The 27011-nt window shown below is 39.6% G+C and overlaps 1 protein-coding gene across 6 annotated transcripts in view; it reads left to right on the top strand.

Moving 5' to 3' along the window:
* The window catches only part of TEC (tec protein tyrosine kinase), a 151145-nt gene that overhangs the window by 16817 nt on the left and 107317 nt on the right, over positions 1–27011 (top strand). For 3 of the 6 annotated variants that reach the window (XM_043448240.1, XM_043448244.1, XM_043448239.1), the window contains exon 2: positions 15996–16078. The exons of the other annotated variants lie outside the window; for them this stretch is intronic. In XM_043448240.1, the coding sequence (XP_043304175.1) occupies positions 16049–16078 (30 nt within the window). In that variant the 5' untranslated portion in view covers positions 15996–16048. The remainder of the gene's footprint in view (positions 1–15995; positions 16079–27011) is intronic. 6 annotated transcript variants of the gene reach the window in all.

Here is a 27011-nt window from a genome sequence, read left to right as displayed (position 1 = left end):
TTTGTAAGGCCTCCTCAGACAACCATTTTGCCTTTTTGCATTTCTTTTCCGTGGAGATGGCCTTGATCCCTGTCTCCTGTACAATGTCACGAACCTCCATCCATAGTTCATCAGGCACTCTGTCTATCAGATCTAGTCCCTTAAATCTATTTCTCACTTCCACTGTATAGTCATAAGGGATTTGATTTAGGTCATACCTGAATGGTCTAGTGGTTTTCTCTACTTTCTTCAGTTTAAGTCTGAATTTGGCAATAAGGAGTTCATGATCTGAGCCACAGTCAGCTCCCGGTCTTGTTTTTGCTGACTGTATAGAGCTTCCCCATCTTAAAGGGAGTAGCTAGTTGTGACCAGGGTGGTATATCAGGGACACTCCATGAAAGAGATTACCTGTGATCAGGAGCTTAACAAATGAGTCGGATTTCAACAGGTGCTCTTTTTGGCAGAGAGAACTCAAACAAAGGCATGGGGAAATGAAGACATCTATGTCCTTGAGCTCTAGGAAACAGATGGTAGGATGGGAAGAGGGAACCCAGGTAGAATTTGACGTGATGATATGTAGTTAAGATTAAGGAATAACCCAAAAGAGGATCCAGTGTGGAGAACGCAAGTGACGGACCAGCCTTTATTATTAAAGGGAGAAGTACTTTGAAGTTTTCAGGCATAGGATGATAGTGTAGATTATAAGATAAAAACCTGTTGGGCTGATTATAAAAGGAGAAGAGTTGTAATTAAAGAAGTTGAAGGAAGTTCATAGTAAGACTAAGGATGTAGAGAGAGGGGGTGGTGGAAGAAAAGGTGGGAGGATTTGTGGAGCAGACTGGTTGTGAGGGTGCATGGAGCAGGCAGAGAAACCAGCAGGACATCTGCTTCTTAGGAGATGGGAGAGATCAAGGTCCTGCTTGGTGATGGGTGATTTGGAGGTGCAGGATTTGGTGTGAAACAACCATGCACTAGATGTGAGTCAAAGTACAATCGGCCTTTTAATTATCTTATGTGTTAAGAGTAAGATGTTTATATCGTGATGGTAAAAATGACTTAAATTATGTAAGCTTGGGAATTCCTTGGCAGTCTAGTGGTTAGGACTCCACACTTTTGTTGCAGGAAGGGGGACCCCTTCCAGGGCCCGAAACTGGGCTCTTGTCTAACACTCGGAAATGAATTGTCCGAGGAGACACATGCTGACAAAGCAAGAGATTTTATTGGGAAAGGGCACCCGGGTGGAGAGCAGTAGGTAAGGGAACCCAGGAGAACTGCTCTGCCGCGTGGCTCGCAGTCTTGGGTTTTATGGTGAGGGGATTAGTTTCCGGGTGGTGTTTGGCCAGTCATTCTAATTCAGAGTCTTTCCTGGTGGCGCACGCATCGCTCAGCCAAGATGGATGCTAGCAAGAGGGGTTCTGGGAAGTGGACGGACAGGTAGTGTCTCCTCTCGATCTTTCCCGATCTTTCCCGAACTCTTCCGGTTGGTGGTGGCCTATTAGTTCCGTATTCCTTATCAGGATCTCCTGCCATAAAACAACTCATGCAAATGGTTACTATGGTGCCTGGCCAGGGTGGGCGGTTTCAATCAGTGTGCTTCCCCTAACACTTTCACTGCTGGGACCTGGGTTCAGTCCCTGGTTAGGGAACTAAGATCCTGCAAGCCGTACGGCATGGCCAAAAAAAAAAAAAAAAAAAAAGATGTGTTAAGATGTTTCTTACACTGTTCTGTAGAATACTACAATTCTGGGAGATGTTAATCAGGTTCAAGGGAAACAGAATGAGTTCTGTGATCAGATAAGATTGGAAAGTATTCTATATGATTCAAAGAGCCTATTCATGTCTTACGAGGTTCTGAGAAATGCACACAGGGAACCAGTTTGACATTGATTAGCCCTGATTTCCCTAAATATATTTGTCCATTTCAGCAAGCATGTGATCAACACATACTGTAATAATATGATTTGGCTACTGTGCTGGCCACTGGTCAGTGAGAGAGTAAAATCAGCCCATGTGCCTGCCCTTGTGAGACTGTGGACTGGTATCATCTGACAAGTTTGTAGTGTTCTGGAACAGTCTGGGAAGCTTTGAGTTAAGGTGTATAGACATTCTTGTTTGTGCTCTGGAATATAGTGGAGTGATTTTTAAAAAAATACGTGTTTGTTTATTTGGTTGTATCAGGTCTCAGTTGTGGCGCTCAGAATCCTGTCTTCCTTGTGGCATTTGGGACTTGCGGAATCCTTAGGTGCAGCATTTGAATGCTCTCAGTTGCAGGGGCTGGGATCTAGTTCCCTAACCAGGGTTTGAACCTGGGCCTGCTGCACTGGGGGCTTGGAGGCTTAGCCACCGGACCACCAGGGAAGCCCCCTTGAGCAGAGTGCTTATCTCCCTTCCCGTCTCTCTGCCTCTGTGTCTCTGTTATGCAAGTATCTCTACTTCGCATACCGTTTCCTGCCCCTTCTACCTTGGGGATGGACAGAGCTCATGAGAGGCTAATTTTCAGTTCTGGGAAGTTGCTGACTTGCCCAAGGTGACCCAGCTAGTTAGTGGTAGAGCCAGAACCCAGCTCTTCAGGCTCTAGGTCCTGTGCAGATTCCATTCTTGGTGAGAAGGGACAATATGGAATGCCTAAATATTGAAAAAAAATTAGATAGACTCAACAGGTTGAGTGAGATATTATGGATTATGCCAATTTAATCAATATCAGGGCTGATTTAGATATCACCACCACCACCGTCATCACTAATGTTGAGTAGTTACTATGATCCATGTCCTGTGCTAAGCACTTTACATATATTTAAGTTTTACAACAACTCTGTGAAGTAGTAATTATTACCCCATTTTATAGATGAGGAGGCAAGCTCAGAGAAGTGAGTGATGTATCCGTGTTTACACAGCTAGGAAGCAACAAAGCCAGGCTTCCATTCTAGGCTGTTTTCAGAGTCCACATGCTTAACTTCATCTGTTAGGTGAGTTTTTTTCTCTGCTTCTAAAATTCCTTCTCAGGATCAGTCTGTCTTTTCTCCCTTGCCATTTCAGCTTGCCTAGCCCCTTCTCTTTGTGAAAAACTTGATTTCAGAAAGGATCTGATCTTTTATTTATTCCATGTCAGGTAACATTCATCAAGTATTTAGTGGGTGCTTAGTATGTGAAGGAACTGTTTTAGGAGCTGAGGATCCATTGGTGAACACACCGGCTAAGTTTCTGCTTGTGTGGATGTTAGAGTCAGTGCGGAGATCACACGATTAAAAACAAATAACAGAAACAGATCAACAGCCTAGGTTGGATGCATGAGACAAGTGCTTGGGCCTGCTGCACTGGGAATACCCAGAGGGATCAGGTAGAGAGGGAGGTGGGAGGGGGGATTGGGATGGGGAATACATGTAAATCCATGGCTGATTCATGTCAATGTATGACAAAACCCACTACAATATTGTAAAGTAATTAGCCTCCAACTAATAAAAATAAATGAGAAAAAAAAAACCCAAATAACAAAAGTGCTGCAAAGTAATAAGTATTGATGCAGAGAATTAAAATCCTTAATTTAATCAGGGTGACTGATTATTTTAGATTAGGTAGTCAAGAGAAGGAGGGTTTCCGTGGTGGTTCAGCAGTAAAGAATCTGCCTGCCAATGCAGGAGACACAAGTTTCATCCCTGGGTCGGGAAGATTCCCTGGGGGAGAGCATGGCAAGCCACTCCAGTATTCTCGTCTGGAGAATTCCATGGACAGAGGAGCCACAGTCCATGGGGTCACAAAGAGTCAGAAATGACTTAGCGACTAAACAACAACAGTCAAGGAAAGGTCTTTTGATGAAAGTGACATATAGGTTGAATGTGAGTTACAAGAAGTTATTGGTTAAAGAGTGAGCAAGAGAGAGCAGGTGGAATGATTTTCTAGATAGAGGTAATATGATTTGCAAAGACTGCCTGCCCCCCAACATGCCATGGATTTGCTGTGTGTGAAGGACAGGAAGAAGGCTGTTGTGGTTGACACATAGTGGGCCAGGGAGAGAGTGGTACTGGATGAGGTTGGACAAGTAGGTGGTGTCCTAAATTAAGAGATTTTTAGGCTGAGTTCAGGGAATCCGTTAGAGGGTTTAAGCAGGACTGAGGACATGAGCTGATTTCTGTTTTTAAAAGTTTTGTTGATTGAGCCTTCCCTGGTGGCACAGTGGGTAAGAACCCACCTGCTGAAGCAGGGGACACGGGTTTCATCCCTGGTCTGGGAAGATTCCACATGCCTTGGCGCAGCTAAGCCTGTGTGCCACAGCTTCTGAGCCTGTGCTCTGGGGCCCATGAAGCAGAGCTACTGAGCCTGTGTGCTGCGACTCCTGAAGCCCTTGTGTCTGGAGCCAGTGCTCTGCAGCAAGAGAAGCCACAGGAATGAGAAGACCGAACACCACAGCAGAGTCGCCCCCCACTCTCTGCAACTAGAGAAAGATTGTATGCAGCAATGAAGACCCAGTGCATCCAAAAAAAAAAAAGTTTGTTGATTGATGAATAGAGGAAGGATTGTAAGAAGATGAGGGAGGAAGTAGTGAGACCTAACAGGAGCGTGTTGCAATAGTCCTGACGAGGGATGATGGTGTCTCTATTAGTTATTGCCACAGTAATGCTGTGTGACAAATATCCCCATAAACTTAGTGACATACAGAAAAAGGATTCTTTTTGCTCAGTCAATGGAATGGTTGGCTAATTCTGCCCTTCTGGGCCAGGCTCAGCTGATCCTGACCGAGCTTGCCCATGTCTGTGATCAGCTGTGGGTCAGGTGCCTGGTTTCCCTGATATGTTTGGGAGGGCCAGCTGGTTGTTGATTGTCTAGGATGGCCTCAACTCAGACGGCTGGGACAACTCTGCTATCCTCGTATGTTGTTGTTACATGACTCTGTTCTTATTGTCAGGCTGGCCCAGTCCTAGTCTCAGGGTCATAATAAAGAAGCAAGAAAGGAAGTAGAAATGGGCAGGCAAAATTTTAAGCCTTAGCTTGTGTTCAATTTGCTCCTGTCACATTGGTCAAGGCAGGTTACTTGAGTACATCAACAGCTAATATGAGGGGCATTGCCAAAGGGCAGGTGTACAGAGAGGTGTGAAAAGAGTCAGAGAGGCATTAAAATCAGAGCCATTAGTGCAATCAGTCTGTTGCACTAATGGGAAGAGTATAAAGTGGAGTCTTGAATATTCATAGGATATTAGAATATTTCGGAGCCTGGTGGCTCAGTGGGAAAGAGTTTGCCTGCAATGCAGGAGACGTGGGTTTGATCCCTGGTTTGGGAAGATCCCCGGGAGATGGGAATGGCTTCCACTCCAGGATTCTTGGCCGAGAGAATTCCATTAACAGAAGAGCTTGGCATGCTGCAGTTCTTGGGGTTGAAAGAGTTGGACACGACTGAGCAACTAACATTTTCCCTTCCACAGTCAAAAGGACATGCTGATGGATTAGAGTGGAGGTATGAAAGAGAGGAATGAATCAATGATAGCTCTCAGATTTTTGGCTGAGCAGCTGGGGAGATGGTGAGGCCATTTATTCAGACATCAAAGACTAGATAAAGAGCAAATTTTTGGGGACTATATAGCACTCCCTTGTAGCCATGTTACATTTGAGATACTTGCTAGATATTTAAATAAAGATATCAGGATTGCAGCTGGATATATAAATCTGAGGTTCTTGGCAACAGGGCTAAAGATGGAGATGTCAGGGTTATTACCACACAGATGGTATTTCAAGCCGTGGAACTGGTTGAGGCTGCCTCTGAGGAGGATTCATAGATGAAGAAGCAAAACAAGCCCAGGATAGAGCACTGGTGCACACCAGTGTTTAGAAGTAGAGGAGGAAGATAGAAGTCAGCAAAGGAGACTGAGAAGGTTTAGCCTCTAAGATTGGAGAAAAACCAAGGGAACTTTGGTATCACAGAGAACCAAGAGAAGCGAAGCATTTCAAGGAGAGAATGGTCAGCTGTGTTAACAGTGTTAGGACGTCAGGGAAGAGAGACAAGAACTGAGAAGTGACCACTGGTTCTGGCAACAAGGCTGTTCTTGGTGATTTTGACACATGCAGTCTTAGTGGCCTGATGAGACAGAAATGCACCTGGAGCAGTTTGAGGATAGCACATGAGTTGAGGAGCAGGGATAGCAACCCTAATCCTGTCTTTGAAGAGCTTTTGCTGTAAAGGGACTCAGCTGATACAGGAGTTGGAGGTGACTGTGGTTCAAGGCAGAGGTTTATTTGGGGAATGTATGTGATGCTGCTGTACCAAAGGGGATGATCCAGTAGAGAGATATCAGGTGCGCCAAAGAAGGCAAAGCTACAGGCCACGAATGTTGGAGATGGCAGGAGAGGATGGGATTGAGAATTTAGAATAATTAGTGTGTTATCTTCTTCAGGGGTATTTGGGTACTCTGTTTTATTTCTAATTTTGGAATGAAATATTTATCATTGAAGTGAATCATTTCAGCCGCCAGCCAGGGTAAGGAAGAATATGAGTTCTGTTGTAACCCTGGGCAGATGGAATGCCTCTGTATTCGGCTCACTCAGCTACCAGTGTAGAGACGAGATGGAGAGACTTCTTTGGAAGTATTCTGTCTCTGTAGGTGGTGTTCAGTGGTTCTTTTTTCTTTTTTTTTTCTTTTTTGGCTGTGTTGCCTGACATGCGGGATCTTAGTTTGCCAACCAGGGATTGAACCTCTCCCCCTGCAGTGGAAGCATGGAGTCTTAACCACTGGACTGCCAGGGAAGCCTTCCGTGTTTCCTATAATGATAGAAAAACTGATATATTCAGTTTCTTAGATTTTGATATGGGTAGCAAGTTGGGCACCTCTTGAGCAAAGCTAGGAAGGGAATGTGAATGACAGTGTCCAGTTTCTTATAACCTGATGTGTTGATCTGTTCAGTAGATTGCAGACCAGGCATGCATTCTGGAATTCCAGCTGGGAGATAAAAAATTTGTCTTTTATGCTTTTTCAGATAAGGTAACTTCATCTTTACCTTTTGAACTGTGGTGTTGGAGAAGGCTCTTGAGAGTCCCTTGGACTGCTGAGAGATCCAAGCAGTCCATCCTAAAGGAGATCAGTCCTGGGTGTTCATTGGAAGGACTGATGTTGAAGCTAAAACTCCACTATTTTGGCCACCTGATGCGAAGAGCTGACTCATTTGAAAAGACCCTGATGCTGGGAAAGATTGAGGGCAGGAGGAGAAGGGGAAGACAGAGGATGAGATGGTTGGATGGCATCACCAACTCAATGGACATGAGTTTGGGCAAACTCCAGGAGTTGGTGATGGACAGGGAGGCCTGGCGTGCTGGGGTTCATGGGGTCACAAAGAGTCGGACAAGACTGAACAACTGAACTGAACTGAACTTCAACTTGAAACTATAATATAAAACAAATATATTCAATGAATGGTAATTTAAAATGTATTTTGTAGAAGTTCATGTATACATTTGGTGATATTTAAGCAACTGTTTTCACCAGCCTTCCTGGAATCTGTGCTGTGTGTGTGGTGGGTGAGGATGGTGGTGTGAAAAAAATGTAGTACCCTGTCGTAGAGTATCTTCATAGTCTTTGAAGATTTTTGTTCAGTTGCTGTGAATCTGTTTTCCTATTTCACTCATTTAAAATATTAGTGTTTACTTGTGCAGTAAATATTAGTATTTACTCATGCAGTTCATATTGTGAACTGAGAACCACATCTGTCACCACTCTGCTTTTTACTGCTTTCTGATTTGGTGGAAATAATACTGAAAAGACATCTGCTAGGGTCTTAGTAATTCTTATATATAGCAGTCTGTTAGTTCAAAGGACTGTTAATTCAAAGTTAGCAGAAATATCAGGAAGTCAAGAAGCAAGATGTAAACCAGATGAAGTCAGAATCTCAAAATGTAAATGCTTCTAGTGTGAAGCTGTAGATCTTTGGAATTCTTGGTGTTTTCTATTACGTTAGATCTTTCAGGAAGGTATATCTGAAAATACTTAGCCTTCAAAAATTTTTACAACAAATATATTGATTATTATATTATTAATGTAATATTTACATTTCTTTCACATATTGGAGATTAAGTCTGAATTTCGTTTAACTTTTATTGAAAATGAGCTTAAGAATGTTTATCAGATATGGCTCAAGGATCATATCTATTTACCTAATTCTGTACTCTATTCTTTTTTCTTTGTTTTTTTTGGCCATGCCTTGTGGCTTGTGGGATCTTAGTCTGCCGCCAGGGATTGAACCCAGGCCATTGGCAGGGAAACTGCTGAGTCCCAACCACTGGACCACCAGCGAATTCCCGTCTACTCTTGTTTCTTGACTCAACAAGAAAATAACCTGTCTAGCTTAGCTCAGAGAGAAATGTTTTATAAAGCTTTATTTACTTAGCTGTTACTAAGTGTTAATATAAGAAATAGCCAAGTGAGGAATGTTTTTATAATTTCTGCCCAAATTTCTATTCAGGATGTATCATGTAATATCTTTTGTTGTCCTTTATGTCCCGTAAACTAGTTTGTCCTTAGAATTTAATGACGGAACGTTTTCCTTTTGATCAGTTGGTGTGTATCTTATGACAAAGATTTACTATCCCGTGAAGCATTATGTTATCCCTTCCCTGGGTTTTGAGAAGCTCCACATTTATTGCTCTGGTTGTCCGTGTGTAGTAGCATTGTAGCCTGTGTGCATTAAACTTTGGGGAATTAAACCCCATGGGCTCACAAAAGAAAGAAGCTTTTTTTTTTGAAGCTTGGACCATTTTTAAAAATTTAATTTTTATTTTATTTTGGAGTGTACTTGATTCACAGTTTCATGTTGGTTTCAGGTATACAGCACAGTGACTCAGTTATACACGTACACATGTGTGTGTATATGTGTGTATACACATGTGTGTATATGTGTATACATATGTATATGTATATGTGTATGTGTGTATGTATGTGTGTATATGTGTGTGTATATATGTGTGTACATATGTGTGTATATGTGTGTATATACATATGTGTATATATGTGTATGTGTATACATATGTGTGTATGTGTATGTATATGTGTGTGTGTGCATGTGTATCTGTGTGTATATGTGTGTGTATATATATGTGTGTGTGTATGTGTATTGTATATGTGTATATGTGTGTATATACATGTGTGTATACACATGTGTATATGTGTACATACGTGTGTATATGTGTATGTATATATGTGTGTATATACATGTGTATATGTGTACATATGTGTGTATGTGTGTATGTGTGTGTGTATGTGTGTGTGTATATGTGTGTGTGTGTGTGTGTGTGTGTATATATGTGTGTGTATGTATATATATATTCCTTTTCAAATTCTTCTCCCTTATAGATTATTAAAGAATGTTGAATAGAGTTCCCTGTGCCACATCAATGTCCTTATTGATTATCTATTTTATATAAACTATTATATATGTTAGTCCCAAACTCCTAATTTATCCCTCCCCTGACACCCTTCCCCTTTGGTAACCATAAGTTTGTCTTCTATGTCTGTTAGTCTGTTTCTGTTTTGTAGATAAGATCATTTGTATCATCTTTCTAGATTTCACATATAAGTGACATACAATATTTGTCTTCATCTGAATTACTTCACTCAGTATGATCATCTCTAGGTCCATCCATGTTGCTGCAAATGGCATTATTTCTTTCCTTTTTATGACTGAGTAATATTCCATTGCATATATGTGCCACATCTTCTTTATCCATTCCTCTGTTGATGAACATTTAGGTTGCTTCCACATCCTAGCTATTGTAAATAGCACTGCAGTGAACATTGGGGTATATTTTCGAATTATGGTTTTTTTTCTAGATATATACCAAGAAGTGGAATTGCTGGGTCATATGATAGCTCTCTTTTTAGAGAAACAACAATTTAAAGAATGTGGATGCTTCTGTTCACCTTTCCCCTCCAGAAGCATATGCCCCAGAGGGTGTGTGCATTGGGAGATGTGGGAATCTCCTGCTCCCTTGTCTGTCTTAGTTTGTCAAGGTTTTTGCATGAGCATCTCACAGTGCTGAATGTGATTTTAGTGGTTAGAGGTAAGATTTTCACACAAAGTATCCCTTGAGTTCAAGCTAAGTACTTTATCTGATGCCAAACGAAATAACCAAAATCCTGTTTTTCTCTCTGCTAGATTGTTAGATTGTTTGCAAAGTGGTCTCCAAAATTCCTCTACCTCTTCCACTTTGAAGATCACCTCCCATTCTGAATCTGGCCTTGGTCATGTGACTTGCTTTGGCCACTGAGATAATAGCTAAGGTAAATCATTCAGAGACCTAAAGTGTGTTGCATATTGGGGCTTGCTCTCTCTTATTGCTCTTGGAACCTTGAGAACTACATGTATGAGCCTGAGCTGTCCTGTTGAAGAGGCCACATGGAGGGGACCTGAGGTGCCCGAGTTGATAACCTGCAAGTGCTCGAAAAGCCATTCTGGGCATTGAGATCAGAATTGTTCCCCCAACAGAATCATGAGAAAGAATACATTTTAATTGTTTTTATGTTCATAATTATGGAATGGGATTTATTTTGGTGGTGGTTTTTCTCATCAAGAGCTAATGGATACAACTTCCAGTGCTGGTGGGCATTTCTGTTGATGCTGTGTTGGACTTATCTGGAGACAGTGTGGCCCTGTCTTCTCTGGAGCATTCAAGGCTAATTTTGATTATATTCAGTTTCTGTTGTATGAGCTGATGTGAGAACCACCTTCCATATAAGTTTTGCTTGGTTTCACTCTGTTTTATTCCTTCCTTTTGGTTTCTGATTTCTCCTTTTACTTTTGATTCTCATCTGTATATTATTTACATGTTGTACATTTATATTTTTCTTAAATTTTTTTTTTATTGAGAATAAATTCAGGTAACCACCATTTGAACCAATTTGAAGAGTACAATCCTGTGGTTTTTAGTATATTTACAGTGTTGTATAACCACCACCACCACCTAATTCCAGAAGATTCTTATCACTTAAAAAAAACTCTGTATACACCCACCCCACCCCATTCTCTCTTCGTTTCATCCAAACGGTGATCTACTTTCTTTCTCTATGGGTTTGCCTGTTGTGGACATTTCACATAAACAGTGTTCTGGTCATTTCACATAAACGGAATCAACATAACATGTGGCCTTTTGTGCATGGCTTCTTTTACTTAGCATAGTATTTTCAAAGTTCACTTGTGTTGCACTGTGAGTCAGTACCTCGTTTTTTTCTGGTGGAATGCCGTTCAGTGGTGTGGGTTTATCTACATCTCCATATATCAGTGTTTGGACATTTGGGTTGTTTCTACTTTTTGGCTCTTATGACTAATACCTCTATGTGCAGTAGTTTACAAGTCTCTTTGTGAATATATGTTTTCAGTTCTCTTGGGTATGTACTTAAGAGTGGAAGTGCTGGGTCATATCTTAACTCTATGTTTAACTTTTGAGGAACTACCAAACTTTTTCACAGTGGCTGTATCACTTTACATTCCTACTAACAATGGATGAGGGTGCCCGTTTTCTCCATATTCTTGTCAATCCTTATTTTCCTTTTTTGGGATTATAACCAGCCTAGTATGTGTTTAGTAGGATCTCATTGTGCTTTTGATTTATGTATTCCTAAAAGGAAGAGAGTTCTAGAAAAGCATCTACTTCTGCTTTATTGACTGTGCCAAAGCCTTTGACTGTGTGGATCACAACAAACTGTGGAAAATTCTTAAAGAGATGGGAATACCAGACCACCTGACCTGCCTCTTGAGAAATCTGTATGCAGGTCAGGAAGCAACAGTTAGAACCGGACATGGAACAACAGACTGGTTCCAAATAGGAAAAGGAGTATGTCAAGGCTGTATATTGTCACCCTGCTTATTTAACTTACATGAGAGTGCATCGTGAGAAACGCTGGACTGGATGAAGCACAAGCTGGAATCAAGATTGCCGGGAGAAATATCAATAACCTCAGATATATAGATGACACCACCCTTATGGCAGAAACTGAAGAAGAACTAAAGAGCATCTTGATGAAGGTGAAAGAGGAGAGTGAAAAAGTTGGCTTAAAACTCAACATTCAGAAAACTAAGATCTTGGCATTCAGTCCCATCACTTCATGGCAGATAGATGGGGAAACAGTGGAAACAGTGAGAGACTTTATTTTTTTGGGCTCCAAAATCACTGCAGATGGTGACTGCAACCATGACATTAAAAGACACCTGCTCCTTGGAAGGAAAGTTATGACCAACCTAGACAGCATATTCAAAAGTAGAGACATTACTTTGCCAACAAAGGTCCATCTAGTCAAGGCTATGGTTTTTCTAGTGGTCATGTATGGATGTGAGAGTTGGACTCTAAAGAAAGCTGAGCACAGAAGAATTGATGCTTTTGAACTGTGGTGTTGGAGAAGAGGCTTGAGAGTCCCTTGGACTGCAGGGAGATCCAAGCAGTCCATCCTAAAGGAGATCAGTCCTGGGTGTTCATTGGAAGGACTGATGCTGAAGCTGAAACTCCAATACTTTGGCCACTGGCTCATTTGAAAAGACCTTGATGCTGGCAAAGATTGAAGGCGGGAAGAAAAGGGTACGACAGAGGGTGAGATGGTTGGATGGCATCACCAACTCAGTGGACATGAGTTTGAGTAAACTCTGGGAGTTGTTGATGGACAGGGAGACCTGGTGTGCAGCAGTCCATGGGTTCACAAAGAGTTGGACACGACTGAGCTACTGGACTGAACTGAAAAGCTAGTGATGTTGAGCATTTTTTCAAGTGTTTATTAGCTTTTTGACATCTTTGGGAAAATGTCTGTTTAAGTCCTTTACCTGTTAATTTTTCTAAAAAAATTATTCAGTTGTAAGTGTTCTTATATTTTCTGGATACTAGACTCTTATTGATGCCTCAGCTGGTAAAGAATCTGCCTTCTATGTGGGAGACTTGGGTTCAATCCCTAGTTTGGGAAGATCCCCTAGGGAAGGGAACGGTTACCCACTCCAGTATTCTGGCCTGGAGAATTCCATGGACTGTATAGTCCATGGGTCGCAGAGTCGGACATGACTGAGGGACTTTCACTTCACTTCAGACTCTTACTGGGTATGTCATTTGTGAATCCTTTCTCCCATATGTGGGTTGTCTTTCACTTCCTTTGTAGTGTCCCTAGACATACAGAAGTTTTTGAGTTGAAGTCCAGTTTCTCTATTTTGTCGCTTGTGGTCTTCTTGAAGTTGTGTTTAAAAAACCATTGTGTGAACTAAAATCATGAAAACCTACAGCTATGTTTCCTTCTGAGAGTTTTTGTAATTTTAGTTTTTACATTGTCTTTGATCCATTTAGAAATCATTTTTGTTTGTGGTGTGAAGTAGGGATCCCAAATTCACTTATATCCAGTTGTCTCAGAACCATTTGTTGGAAAGACTACTCTTTCCTTGTGGAATAGTCTTGGCATGCTCATCAAAAATCAATTAACCATAGATCTGTGGGGTTTCTTTCTGGACTCCCAGTTCTATACTGTTTATCTGTACATCTACATTTATATAATATTACACTGTTTGGATTCCTGTAATATTGTAGTGAAAGTGAAGAAGGTGTTAGTCGCTCAGTCGTGTCCGACTCTGCAACCCCATGGACTGTAGCCCACCAGTTTCCTCTGTCCATGGAATTCTCCAGGTCAGAATACTGGAGTGGGTTGCCATTCCCTTTGAAATTGGGAATATGAGACTGCCAATTTTGTTTTTCAAGATTAAATGTCTATTCAGCATTACTGTGTGAGTTTTAGTATCAGCTTGTCCATTTTTGCAAAAAAACCCGAAAAAAGGCAATTGGAAGTTTGATACAGATTACGTTGAATCTGTAGAGCCATTTGATAATGAGTGCCATTTTAGCAATATTAAGAATTTCAATCCTTGAGCATGGACATCTTTCCCTTTATTTTGGTCTTCTTAAATTTCTTTCAACAGCATTTTGTAGTTTCCAGTGTATAAGCCTTACACATCTTTGGTTAAATTTTGTTCATGTTTCTTTCTTTTTCTTTTTTGGTGGAGCCACATGACTTGTGGATCTTAGGTTCCTGACCAGGGATGGAACCTGGGCTCTTGGCAGTGAAAGCAGGGAGTCCTAACCACTGGGCCTCCAGGAAATTCCCATGTTTGTGTAGTTTTTAAAAATTCACTTTATTGAAGTATAGTTGATGTACAATGTTGTGTTAATTTCTTCTGTACAGCAGAGTGATTCAGTTATACATGTATGTATATATTCTTCTTCATATCCTTTCCATTGTGGCTTATTACAGGATATTAAATATAGTTCCTTATGCTCTACACTAGGACCTTGTTGTTTATCCATTCTGTATATGATAGTTTGCATCTGCTGATCCCAAACTCCCAATCCATCCCTCCCTCCACACCACTCCCCTTTGTCTGTTACAAGTCTGTTCTCTATGTCTGTGAGTCTGTTTCTGTTTCACAGATAAGTTCACTTGTATCATGTTTTAGCTTCCGCATATAAGTGATAATCATGTTATTTGTCTTTCTGTTTTACTTAGTATGATAATCTCTAGGCTCATCTGTGTTGTGCCATGTTGCTGCAGATGGCATTATTTCATTCTTTTTTTTATGGCTGAGTAATGTACCACATCTCCTTTATCCTTTCATCCGTTGATGGGCATTTAGGTCGTTTCCATGTCTTGGCTATTGTGAATAGCGCCGCTGTTGTTTATGTATTTTTATTGTAAGGTGTCTCCGTTTCTCTCTGAATGTACACAAGGTATAAATTGTAAATCAATAAAAATAAAATTTTTAGTGTAGTTCATCAGCTATGTAATGTAGTCAGACTTCTACTATAAAAGTCTGAGAGTAAGGACACAAGAATTCTATTCTTAAAGGTATTAGTATTATATGGGTTACATTCTCTTTTCTTTATTTATTTATCAAATGGCACTTGCACTTACTATGGGACTTCTGTGCATTTTAATTTCTTAGTGATAATAGTAACACTAGAGAAACTAAAATGGAAAGACTAAGAGCAAACACATGACACTTGAGTACATGTGCTCCTCTGATTGCTTTCTGTGTATTAGCTCATTTAATGAAGTTAAATTCTGAGTGGGGGTGCAATTTTAAAAGCTGAGGGACTGTGAGTTTGTGTGTATGAAACTTTACATTTGAATGACATTTTTAAAAACATAATTTTAATCTGGAGTTCTTAAAAATAGCTACAGTGAGTTGTTAGTTTTAAAAACTAAGATAATAATAATAGTATTAATGAACAAAGAGAGGGAAGTGGTATTTGTCAACTCAGCTTTTGTGTACTCTGAATTACCGGTAGAGAGGTTTGGACCCAGTGATTCTAATTATTGGAGTGCCCAGCTCTCATTTTCTGTAAACAGATAACTTGAATATGAATAAGCTGTAAACATCACAGTCCTCTGTGTGGCACTTGAAAAGGATGTTCAGGAGAGGGCTCTTTAGAGCTTTAGACAGAACTCTGCTGGAGTTTCTATGAGCTCGAGGAAGGTGGGGCCTGTGTTTTCCATTGTGCTGCTGTAACCCTCTCACAGTACTAGATGTAGAGTGGATTTTAAACAAATTATTTGGTTGAAAAATGAATGAACAAATGAATACAAGGCTGGAAAAGAATCAGTTTGGATTTTGATTTCTTTTTGATAGTGGAAATACCATTCTCTCCTTTGGGAGTATGTGTGTGTATTTGGGTAGAAATGGAGGAGAGAAAGAAATTATTGAAATAGAATATGTTTAAACTAATGGAAGTTGTGTTTACTGTTTTTCTTTAAGCTTGCCTTTAAACTTAAACTTACCTTGCATTTAGTGGAGCCCTTGTTCGACCATCTTCCATGGGTGACAACTAACTCAGCCCTTACCCCAGCTCAGACATCATCTTCTCTGATTATCTTTCTACCTCCTATCTTTGGGCAGAGCTGAAGCTTGTATCCATCTGTGACGTAGCACTTACCACATGGTTAATGACATTTTTACTTTCCGTTATGTATGTCCTTTCTCCTGGCTTGTGGATACCTTATTGGCTATGTCTTCTGCTTTATTCCCAGAACCTGATAGCATATCTGGCACTTAGCAGATACTCAATTAACAGTTGTTGAATATGAAGACATGTAATCAGTTCAAAACAAAGGTATGGCGAAATGAACTATTTGCTATGTATAAGAAAATTTATGTGCATTTTTTCTGATTTATACCTCATGTTACTCCATTAAGGTTGGTACCATTATCCTCATTATGAAGGTAAGGGAATAGTGTCAAAAGAGTTAAGTCACTTGTATGAAGTTATACAGCTAATAAATGGCAAAGCTAAGACTTAGAGCCAGGTCAGTCAGACTCAAAAGTTCTGGTTCCTGTAGGCAAAACATTCTCTGAAGTCAAGTGTAGCAATGTCTTCTTAGGTCGGTCTCCCAAGACAATAGAAATAGAAGCAAAAATAAATAAATGGGACCTAATCAAACGTATAAGCTTTTGTGCAGCGAAAGAAACCATAAGCAAAATGAAAAGACAGCCTATGGACTGGGAGAAAATATTTACGAACAATGTGACTGATAAGGGCTTAATTTCCAAAATATATGAACAGCCAAGGCAATTCAATAGCAAAAAACCAAACAACCCAATCTAAAAATGGGCGGAAGACCTAAACAGACATTTCTCCAGAGAAGACATACAGGTGGTCCAAGGCACGTGAGAAGAGGCTTAATATCACTAATTATCTGGGAAATGCAAATCAAAACTGCTATCTCACAGTAGTCAGAATGTCCATCATTAAAAAGTCCACAAACATTAAATGCTAGGGAGAATGTGAAGAAAAGGGAAACCTCCTACACTGTTGGTGGGAAGGTAAATTGGTACAGCCCCCATGGAAAGTAGTATGGAGGTTTCTTAAAAAACTAAAAATAGAGTCATCATATGATTCAGCAATCCCACCACTGGGCATGTATCTGGAGAAAACTCTAGTACAAAGTATATGTGCATCCCAATGTTCATAGCAGCACTAGTTACAATAGCCAAGTCGTGAAAGTAACATATATGCCCATTGACACATGAATGGATAAAGAAGAGGTGGGATGTATATACAATGGAATATTACTCAGCCGTAAAAAGAATGAAATAATGCCATTTGCAGCAACATGGATGGACCTAGAGATTATCGGACTAAGTGAAGTAAGTCAGACAAAGAAAAATATCATATGATATCACTTATATGTGGAATCTAAAATATGACACAAATGATCTTATTTACAAAACAGAAACAGGCTCACAGATGTAGAAGACAAACTTATGATTACCAAAGGGGAAAGAAGGTGGGAGGGGTATAAGTTAGGAGTTTGAGATTAGCAGATGCAAACTATCAATACTGTATATAAAATAGATAAAAATGAGGCCATGCCATATAGTACAGGGAGCTATATGCAATATCTTGTAATAACCTGTATTGGAAAAGAATATGAAAAAAGATTACGTATATGTATATGTATAACTGAGTCACTTTCCTGTTCACCTGTACCTAAGACAGTCTTGTAAATCAACCATATTCCAATAGAAAAAAGGTTATGTTCCTTCTACTAAATCATTCTGCTTAAACCAGGAGTTCTAATGTAGGTAATTGGCAAAATAAAGTGACGGAGGGTGACATAGGGAAAGAAATCTTTAGGATAATGTATAAAGAACCATTGTTTATATCTTCTACAGCTCCGTCAGGGGACATATTAAATATATTAAAAGATATAGGCTTGCCTTCTAGATGATTGAATTTCCTGTGTTTAATACGGTGGTAATATAGGGAACAAGTGGGTTTCCAAAATGTTGAGCTACATAGAATTTTAGGACTGATGACATTAGAGCTCCTCAGCTTCAAGGCATTAATCTTAGAGATAACGTCATAGGACGTTAGAGTTTGTGAGTTTTGCTTTCAGTTGTATTGTCAGCTGAGGGCAGAGAAGATTCTTCTACAACGTGAGGCTCACTTTTATGTTCTAACAAGGGATTCAGAATAGTGACGGACAAAGATCCACCACATCCAAGAGACAGCAGGAGAGCTGGGAGGAAACACCGTCATTTCCCAACGTCAGAGATGGGTGAGACTCGGTTGAGTAAGCTCTGAGCTGCCAACCCCGTCAGGAAAAAGAACCTCTTGCATAGGTCAGACTTAATCCTCAGGAACATCTCAGAGGACAGAAAGATCCTGTTAGTTTTTTGTTGATTTATGATTAAGAGACAAAGACCCTGATGATTTGCAACACAGATAGATGTACTTTTGAAAAAGATTTTTCCTGCAAGTCTGTCCAGTGACAACAAGAGAAACTAAAAATGGTGAAGGATCTGAAGTAGAGACTTCTGTTACTTTCGTGGTTTGGCTTCTGAGGTAAATACCACTAAGGCTTAAATAGAGTGAAATTGTTAAGCTATCAAGTACTGTTGTATTTCAGGCAGTGTACGGGTTGCTGGATCCTGCCAAATATTATACTTTGTTTTGCTTGATTTTTTGTTAAGACAGAGTATTATTGAGGGTGGGGGAAATACTTGGTAATATGTGTCTGAGAAATTGCTGTGGAATGGAATGGAGATTTATATATCTGTATAGCGTGTGTATGCGCACATGGGCTCAATCGTGTCTGACTCTTTACGACCCCATGGACTGCAGCCTACTAGGTTCCTCTGTCCACGGGATTTCCCAGGTAAGAATACTGGAGTGGGCTGCCATTTCCTTCTCCAACATATGTATACATACATGCATAGATATCAACTAATTTATTCTGTTGTGGCTATCTAAATATCAGAATTGCTTTTTTAAAATTTTGGCTGTGGTGAGTCTTCATTGTGGTACACGGGTTCTTCATTGCAGTACCTGGGCTCTCTCTAGTCACAGAGCAAGGGCTTCTTGATATGGTGTGTGCACTTCTCATGTTGTGGTGTGCGGGCTCAAAGACGCAGGGGCTCAAGGGCTGTGGAACGAGGGCTTTGTTTTCCTGTAGTGTATGGGATCTTAGTTCCCTGACCAGGGATAGAACCCACATCCCCTGCATTGGAAGACAGATTCTTAACCACTGGACCACTAGGGAAGTCCCAGTATTTCTTATTTATGTCAAGTTGATTTTTACAATTTCACACAGCACTGGAAAAAAAATTGGGCATCAGTTTATTTAATAGAATATAATTTTTCAAATGAAATTTTCAGTTGCACTGAAATATGCAACCATCTGTTGGCAAAACATGACGTTAAGATTTAATGCTTGGATATCACCCCAAAAGGAGAAGTATCTAGCTTCAGAATCTTTGTATGGGTGCTACTGCTAAGTCGCTTCAGTCGTGTCCAACTCTGTGTGACCCCATAGATGGCAGCCCACCAGGCTCCCCCATCCCTGGGATTCTCCAGGCAAGAACACTGGAGTAGGTTGCCATTTCCTTCTCCAGTGCATGAAAGTGAAAAGTGAAAGTGAAGTCGCTCAGTTGTGTCTGGCTCTTAGCGACCCCATGGACTGCAGCCTAGCAGGCTCCTCTGTCCATGGGATTTTCCAAGCAAGAGTACTGGAGTGGGTGCCATTGCCTTCTCCTTTGTATGGTTAGGGAATGCTTATGTGGGGGAAACTTTTGTTTTGGAGAAAGTAGTTGAAAATAGTAGGATGATGATGAAGAGAAAGTTCTGTAACTACTAAATTTCAATTCAAGCTGTTGACAAATTCTGGAAGTTCCATGAAACCATTTCTCAATTCTTTAACACCCAGAATGGCCTTTTTCTTTCCAAAGATTTGTAGTATGTGCATTAAATAAATCTTTCTCCCCATGGAAATGTGTTTTTAATTCTGTAATTGAATTCAAACAGACATGTTACTCTAGTTAAATTTTATTTTAATTTCAGCCATATACTTGGAATGCATTTGGTCTGTAAAGTGAAGGATATATGTAGTTAAAAGTCATTCTTCTGTAACCAAGACTGCTGCTTTTCTCTTTAACTTCTTTCCTTCACTAACAAAACATGCAAAGTAAATCTCATGATGGAGAGCCAGTACATAACTTCTGAAAATGAGAGTGAACACATGCCATTTTAAACTTTTCTTTCCTGTTTATGATTCAGATTAAAATCAAGCAACTCGATAAGAACATTTTCATATCTGTTATATGTGGAAGTGATTATACAGACCAGAATATTAACATCTATTAGTACTTTTATTCATGTGTTGGTGTACATCTAGCTATCTGTCAAAATTCTAGAAGTTCCATGAAACCATTTCTCAATTCTTTAACACCCAGAATGGCCTTGTTTCTTTCCAAAAATTTGTAGTATGTGTATTGAATAAATCTTTCTCCCCCATGGAAACATATTTTTAATTCTGTAATTTCATTAAGTTACAGTTAATTTAATTGTAATTCTGTAATATCCTCATTGAAGTGGTCCACCATATTTTGAACAGGGGTAGTTGTTCCTCTTTAGTGATCACATGTTAGTGATTTTTAGAGTTTATTGGTGTTCCAAAACAACTTTGTCCATGTCACTTGTATGGCCCTCAAGAAATTGCATTCTAGCTCTTTGTTTTTAAATCGCTTTTCCCTGTGCCTGCCTAGAGCAGAGATCTTGTCTTGCTAACGTTTGTAACCTCAGTGCCTCCTGCATAGTTCTCATACATCATGGCTTTGTAATAAATGCCAGAATGAATGATCATATATGAATGTCTGAAATTATTATTGTGGACAGATTACTGTGAACAGATCAACCGAACGTGGAGAAAAGATGGATGAGTTAAGAAGAGGAAACATTTAAGGGGAGGAAGAGGGTTGACAGGGATTAGAGATGAATGAAATGAGAATGAGATGAACAGGGATGATAAAGTATATTAATTATATGTCCTAATTATGTATTGCTATGTAACTAACCACCTTAAACTTACCAGCACACAATCACAACCACTTTATTACACTCGTGGATTCTGTAGGCTAAGTATTGGACTAGGGCACAGTGGGAATGTCTACTCCACAGTATCTGATGCTCTTATCTTGGAAAACTTGATAGCTTGGAACAACTTGGACAGCTCAGAGCTGGAATCATCTGAGGGTTTTCTCAGTCATATGTCTCAGGCTCCTGGGCTGGGATGATTTGAAGGCTGGGCTCAGCAGGAATTCTGCACTGGAACACCTGTATGTGACTTCTCTATTTGGCAGGAGCTTATCTCATTATGGTAGCTAGGTTCCACGTAAGACTGTCCCAAGAATAAGTCTGAAAAAACAAGACAGAAGCTACTTGGCCTTTTCTGGCCTAGCCTCACAGATTACCCAGTATTCCTCTGCTGTACTCTATTAGTTGAAGGAATCAAAATCCCACTCAAATTCCATGGGAGGAGTGTCAGTGAATTTGCATCTGTTTTTAAAAACAGCGATATTACGTGTCGTAAGTGGTTCAGACAATGGCAGTGATGAGTAGAGCCAAGAGCAGGGAAGTAAGTTACCAGTTTACTTCATTAGGGAGAGTGTGGATGAGAAAGGCCTGGTTCCATTCTTTTGTGTGTAGCTATCAAGTTTTCCCAACACCGTTTATTTGTTTATTTTTATTCTTTTCTTTCTGGAAAAGTAATTTCATGTATTTATTTTTGGCTGTGCTGGGTCTTCGTTACTACATGGGCTTTTCTCGAGTTGTGGGGAGCGGAGACGACTCTCTTGTTACGGTGTGTGGGCTTCTAATTGTGACGGCTGCCATTGCTGAACCCAGGCTTTAGGGTGCCCGATTCAGTAGTTGCGGCACGTGGGCCCAGTAGTTAACAGCTCCTGGGCCCTAGGGCACAGGCTCAATAGCTGTGGTGCCCGGGCTTAGTTGTTCCACATGGCATGAGGGATCTTCTCAGATCAGAGATTGAACTCTTGTCTCCTGCATTGGCAGGTAGATTCTCTACCACTGAGCCACCAGGGAATCCCCCCAACACCACTTGCTGAAGAGATTGTCTTTTCTTCCATTGTATATGCTTGCCTCTTTTGCTGTGGCTTAGTTGACTCTGTGAGTGTAGGGTTATTAGGCGCTCTCTATTCTGCTCTGCTGATTGATGTGTCTTTTTGTGTCAGTGCCATACAGTTTTGATTATAGCACTGGAAGTTTGTAGTACAGTTTGAAATCAGGGAGTGTTATACCCCAGCTTTGTTCTTCTCTCTTAAAATTGTTTTGTTCATTTGGGGTCATTTGTGGTTGCAACTTTCCAGTTGGTGCTAGTGGTAAAGAACCTGCCTGCCAGTGCAGGAGATGTAAGAGACTCATGTTTGATCTCTCAGTCGGGAAGATCCTTTGAAGGAAAAAATGGCAACTTACTCCAGTATGCTTGCTTAGAGAATCCCGTGGACAGAGGAGCCTGGCGGACAGAGGAGCACAGGGTCGCAAAGACTTGTACTGAAGCGACTAAGCATGCATGTGATTCCAAACAAATTCAGGATTATTTGTTTTAGTTCTATGAAAAGTGACATTGGTATTTTGATATGGATTACATTGAATCTATAGGTTGCTTTGGGTAGCACATCTAAATAATATTGATTCTTCCAGTCTATGAGCATGGTATATCTTTCCATTTATTTGTCTTGTTTTCAGTTTCTTTCCTCAGTGTCTTAGGAGTTTTCAGAGTATAGGTCTTTCATCTCATCAGTTAAATTTATTCCAATTGTAAAGGGCATTGTTTGCTTTATTTCTTTTTTGGATAGTTTGTTATTAGTATATAGAAATGCAGCAGATTTATGTATATTGTTTTTCTTACACCATACTAAAAAATAAAGTGAATTAAAGACTTGAATATAAGACCTGAAATCACAAAACTTATAGAACACATAGGCAGTAATCTTTTTTATGTCAATATTAGTAATTTTTTTTTAATATGCTGCTAGGGCCACAAAAGCAAAAGTAAACAAATGGGACTACATCAAACTAAGTCTTTGATGAAGCCAACAAAACAAAAAGACAACCCACTGAATGGGAGAAGATATTTGTAAATTGTATATTTGATCAGGGGTTGATATCCAAAGAACTCCTACAACTCAGCATCAAAAAACAAACAAAAGCCCCAATTAAAATATGGGCAGAGGACCTGAATAGACGTTTCCCCAAAGAAGATACACAAACAAGGCGTAGGGAAAGCTGCTCCATGGTCACTGACCACCAGGGACATGCAGATCAAAATCATTGCGAGGCATCACCTCGCCCTGTGAGATTGGCGCTTATCCAAAAGAGGAAACAGCAAATGTCGAGGAAAGGGAACCCCTGTGCTGTGTTGGTGGGAATGTAAATCGGTGCAGCTACTATAGAAAACTGTATGGAGTTTCCTCAAAGAGTTAAAAATAGAGCTACCAAATGATCCAACAGTTCCACTTCTGGGTCTTTATCTGAGGAAAACAAAAACACTAAGTCAAAAAGACATATACCTGTAAGTCTTCATTGAAGCATTATTTATAATAGCTAAGTTATGTGAGCACCCTAAGTGTTCATTGATAGATGAATGGGTAAAGAAGATGTGGTATATATACACACAATGGAATGCTACTTGGCTATAAAAAAGAATGAAATCTTGCCATTTGCAGCAACATGGATGGACCTGGTTACCTTCCAGGTCTAAGTGAAATAAATCAGACAGAGAAAAGCACATACTATATTATTTTTATTTGGAATCTAAAAAAACAAAACAAATGAACAAAGAAAAACAAAATGGAAACAGACTCAGATACAGAAAACAAACTGGTGGTTGCCAGAGGGGAGGCGGGTGGAAGGATGGGTGAAGGGGGTGAGGAGGTTCAATCTTCTGACTAAAAGGGAAAGTAGCATATAGCACAAGGAATATAGTCACTAATACTGTAATAAGTTTGTATGCTGACAGATAATAACTAGACTTTTATAGTGATCATGTCATAATGTATAAAAATATTGAATCACTGGTGTATACCTGAAACTAATATAATATTGTGTGCTAATTATAATCCCATAAACGAAAGTCAGTGGACATTTTCTGCAGTAATTAGACCATGGCTGATATTCATGATACTTTTCGAATGTAGTTTACAGTTTTTAATTGTTGCAAGTGAAGTATAAGAATGTTTCTCCTTCAATAAAAAAATAAGAAGAAAAAGGAATGTTTTCTATGGAATTGGCATTCTTGGGTGTTTAATTTTATCCTTTTAGAGGTCAGGTATATAGCAGCTGGCGTTTCAGTTTGGGAAATTCATCTTCAACTGAGCTCCACACGCCTTGAAATTAAGGGTAAATACTTCTCTGGTCAGATTCGCCTCCTTGTCTTAGCATGCTTTGTAGTTTCAGTTGTGATGCTCACCTTTGGTGAACTTTCTAATGATTCTTTTAAAAAAGACTACAATTCGGATATACTCACTTTATCTGACTGTCCTGTGTGCTTTGGTGCTTTGTTAATGGCTTTAGGCTTGAAAAGCTAACTTCTGCTTTCATGAAATTTGAACAGGGGAAAGGAAAGAAAACAGAAGAGGAGTTATAACAGGACAAACGTTACATAGACTGTGGTTTTATTTTTGGCCCTGGAAACCACATACTTCTGTTTGTCAGTGAAGAAATGGTATCACATTGTATTATCATGAGTCTTTGCTGACCCAAGGAATCATTGGGATCACTGGAAGAGCTTCTATGATGAGCTGGATAGCGTAGTAATAATATCCTCAAAGGAGAGCCCGCCCACCTTTTTCTACTTTTGTTTGACTGTCTTTCCCCCCACCCCCTTCTCTTCCTTTTTTTATCTTTTTATGTACTCTTTCTTATCACTTCCAAAGGGTTGGATGACAGGGACATGGAAAACCATGCTGTTCCTTTAAATATATTTCAGAAGTTTTTATTATGACACATTTCAAACACAGACAAAAATCAAGTGTAATGAACTCCTGTGTGCCTCACTCAGCTTCCACAGTTATCAACTCATGAACAGTTTTATTTTGTCTACACCCCCATATCCCCTTTACCAGATTATGAAGCAATCACAGACAGTATTTTGTCTGCAAAATTTCAGTATGTATCTCTAAAAGATAACTCTTAAAAATAGAATCACAGTAGCATCATCATACCAAAAAATTCCAAAACGACCTAGCACTATTTTGTTATCAAATAAATCTTACCACAAACTTAAATATCACCAATATACAGTTAGTGGTCAAGTTGTTAGAGTTGTCTCACATATTTAAGAGATATCTCTTAAGACTTTTAAAAAGGCTTTTGACTTCTCCTCAGTCTCACTGTTTTTGTTCTTGTAATTTTTTGTTAAAGAAGCTTACTTTCCTGTAAAAACAACCGAATGCAATAATGACTTGAATTCTTTATTCCTATTTTGATAATGTTTCAAATTAAAAACAATCTAGATTAATGTATTCAAGGAACATATTTTGGTATATATTATTTTATATATAATTTCCAAATTACTTTCATGTTTTCTCCTAGTGAAAGTTGCTGAAAATCAGTTGACCTACTTGAGAAATTTGTTATTCATGCCTTGTTTTCACTTGTTATTGTTTCCTTCTGAATTTGCAAGAAGCAGAAAGAGAAATATTTTTTGTGTATCAGAAATTCCCTCATGCGAGGAGAACTAGTGCCAGAGTATTGTCACTTAAAGTGAATCCACTTACATTTCATAGTAAGTAGTAAACAAACAAAAAACCCACTATGATTCAGACTTTATCATGAAAAATAAAGTGAATATGTGTTTTATTTTATCTCATATATGGTACCATTTAGATTATAACTTTTAACTTTTTGAACAAAGAGGGAATCAACTATTAGTTTTCTTGAAATTATTTTTCTGATGAAAATACATGATAAAGATTGACTTCCTTCCCTTTACATTTGCATTTGTCAGCACAGATCTAAAGAGGGCCCTTTTTGGGGAAAGCATTAGCAAGCTTTATCAGGTTTTGCAAGGGTGTATCCCAAGGTAGATTAAGGTTAAGTCACTATAACAAAGAAACCATCTATGGCATATTTCCAAAATCTGACAGAAGTGTGTTAATCCCTTACAAAGTAGGGTAGCAAGCCTAGGCTGATCCATGAAGTTATTCAAGGACTTGGTTCCTTTGTCTTCCCCTTACTCCCTACGGTCATGTGTTGAATGCATAAAGTTGTGTCTGCCATGGGTACCTTCCAGCTGTTGAGAAAGTGGACAGTGCTCTAAATCTGGGGAGAGTGACCTGTCTTTAAGTTGAAGCTGGTCCACATATTATGTCTGCACACAGCCCTTTGGCTTTAAGTTAGATGGCCACAGCTCACTGCCAAGACTGGGAAATATTATCTCTAGCCCTACATCCGGAAAGAAGGGAAGGATGAGTAGGGCACGGGGTTACAAGTGGGGAAGGGAGCAAAGAGCCATCTGAGGCAGTGTATTTTAGTATTTTAAGTGTAAGTCATTTAAAAAAAAAATTTGTTAATTGAAGGATAATTGCTTTATAGAATTTTTTGGTTTCCTGGCATACGTCAACAAGAATCAGCCATAGGTACACCCATGTCCCTTCCCTCCTGACCTCCCTCCCGTCTGCCTCCCCATCCCACCCTTCCGCCCGTCACAGAGCCCCTGTTTGAGTTCCCGAGTCATGCAGCAGATTCCCATTGGCTGTCTATTTTACATATGGTATTGTGAATTTCTATGTTATTCTCTCCATACGTCTCAGCAGATTCCCATTGGCTGTCTATTTTACATATGGTATTGTGAATTTCTATGTTATTCTCTCCATACGTCTCCCCTTCTCCCTCCTCTCCTCCCACCGTCCATAGGCCTGTTCTCTATGTCTGTTTTTCTACTGCTGCCCTGAAAATAAATTCATCAGTGCCATCTCTTCAGATTCCATATATGTGTGTCAGTATACGATGTTTATATTTCTCTTTCTGAAGTGTAAGTCATTTTTGATACTTGTGTTATTTTATTGTTTTTTTCAGTGCATTTAATTAGTTAATCTTTATTGGGGTATAGTTGCTTTACAGTGTTGGGAATTTTATTTTATTTTTACTAGCTGACTGCAAGATCCTCATTTGCCAGTGACATTGAGTGTGATGGGAACAATTCTCCAACATTATTTTCGTTATTGACTTTTTGAAAACCTTCGTC

Source organism: Cervus canadensis, chromosome 26 (assembly GCF_019320065.1).
Source record: "Cervus canadensis isolate Bull #8, Minnesota chromosome 26, ASM1932006v1, whole genome shotgun sequence".
Lineage (NCBI taxonomy): Eukaryota > Metazoa > Chordata > Mammalia > Artiodactyla > Cervidae > Cervus > Cervus canadensis.
This window is presented reverse-complemented; position numbering and strand designations above follow the sequence as displayed.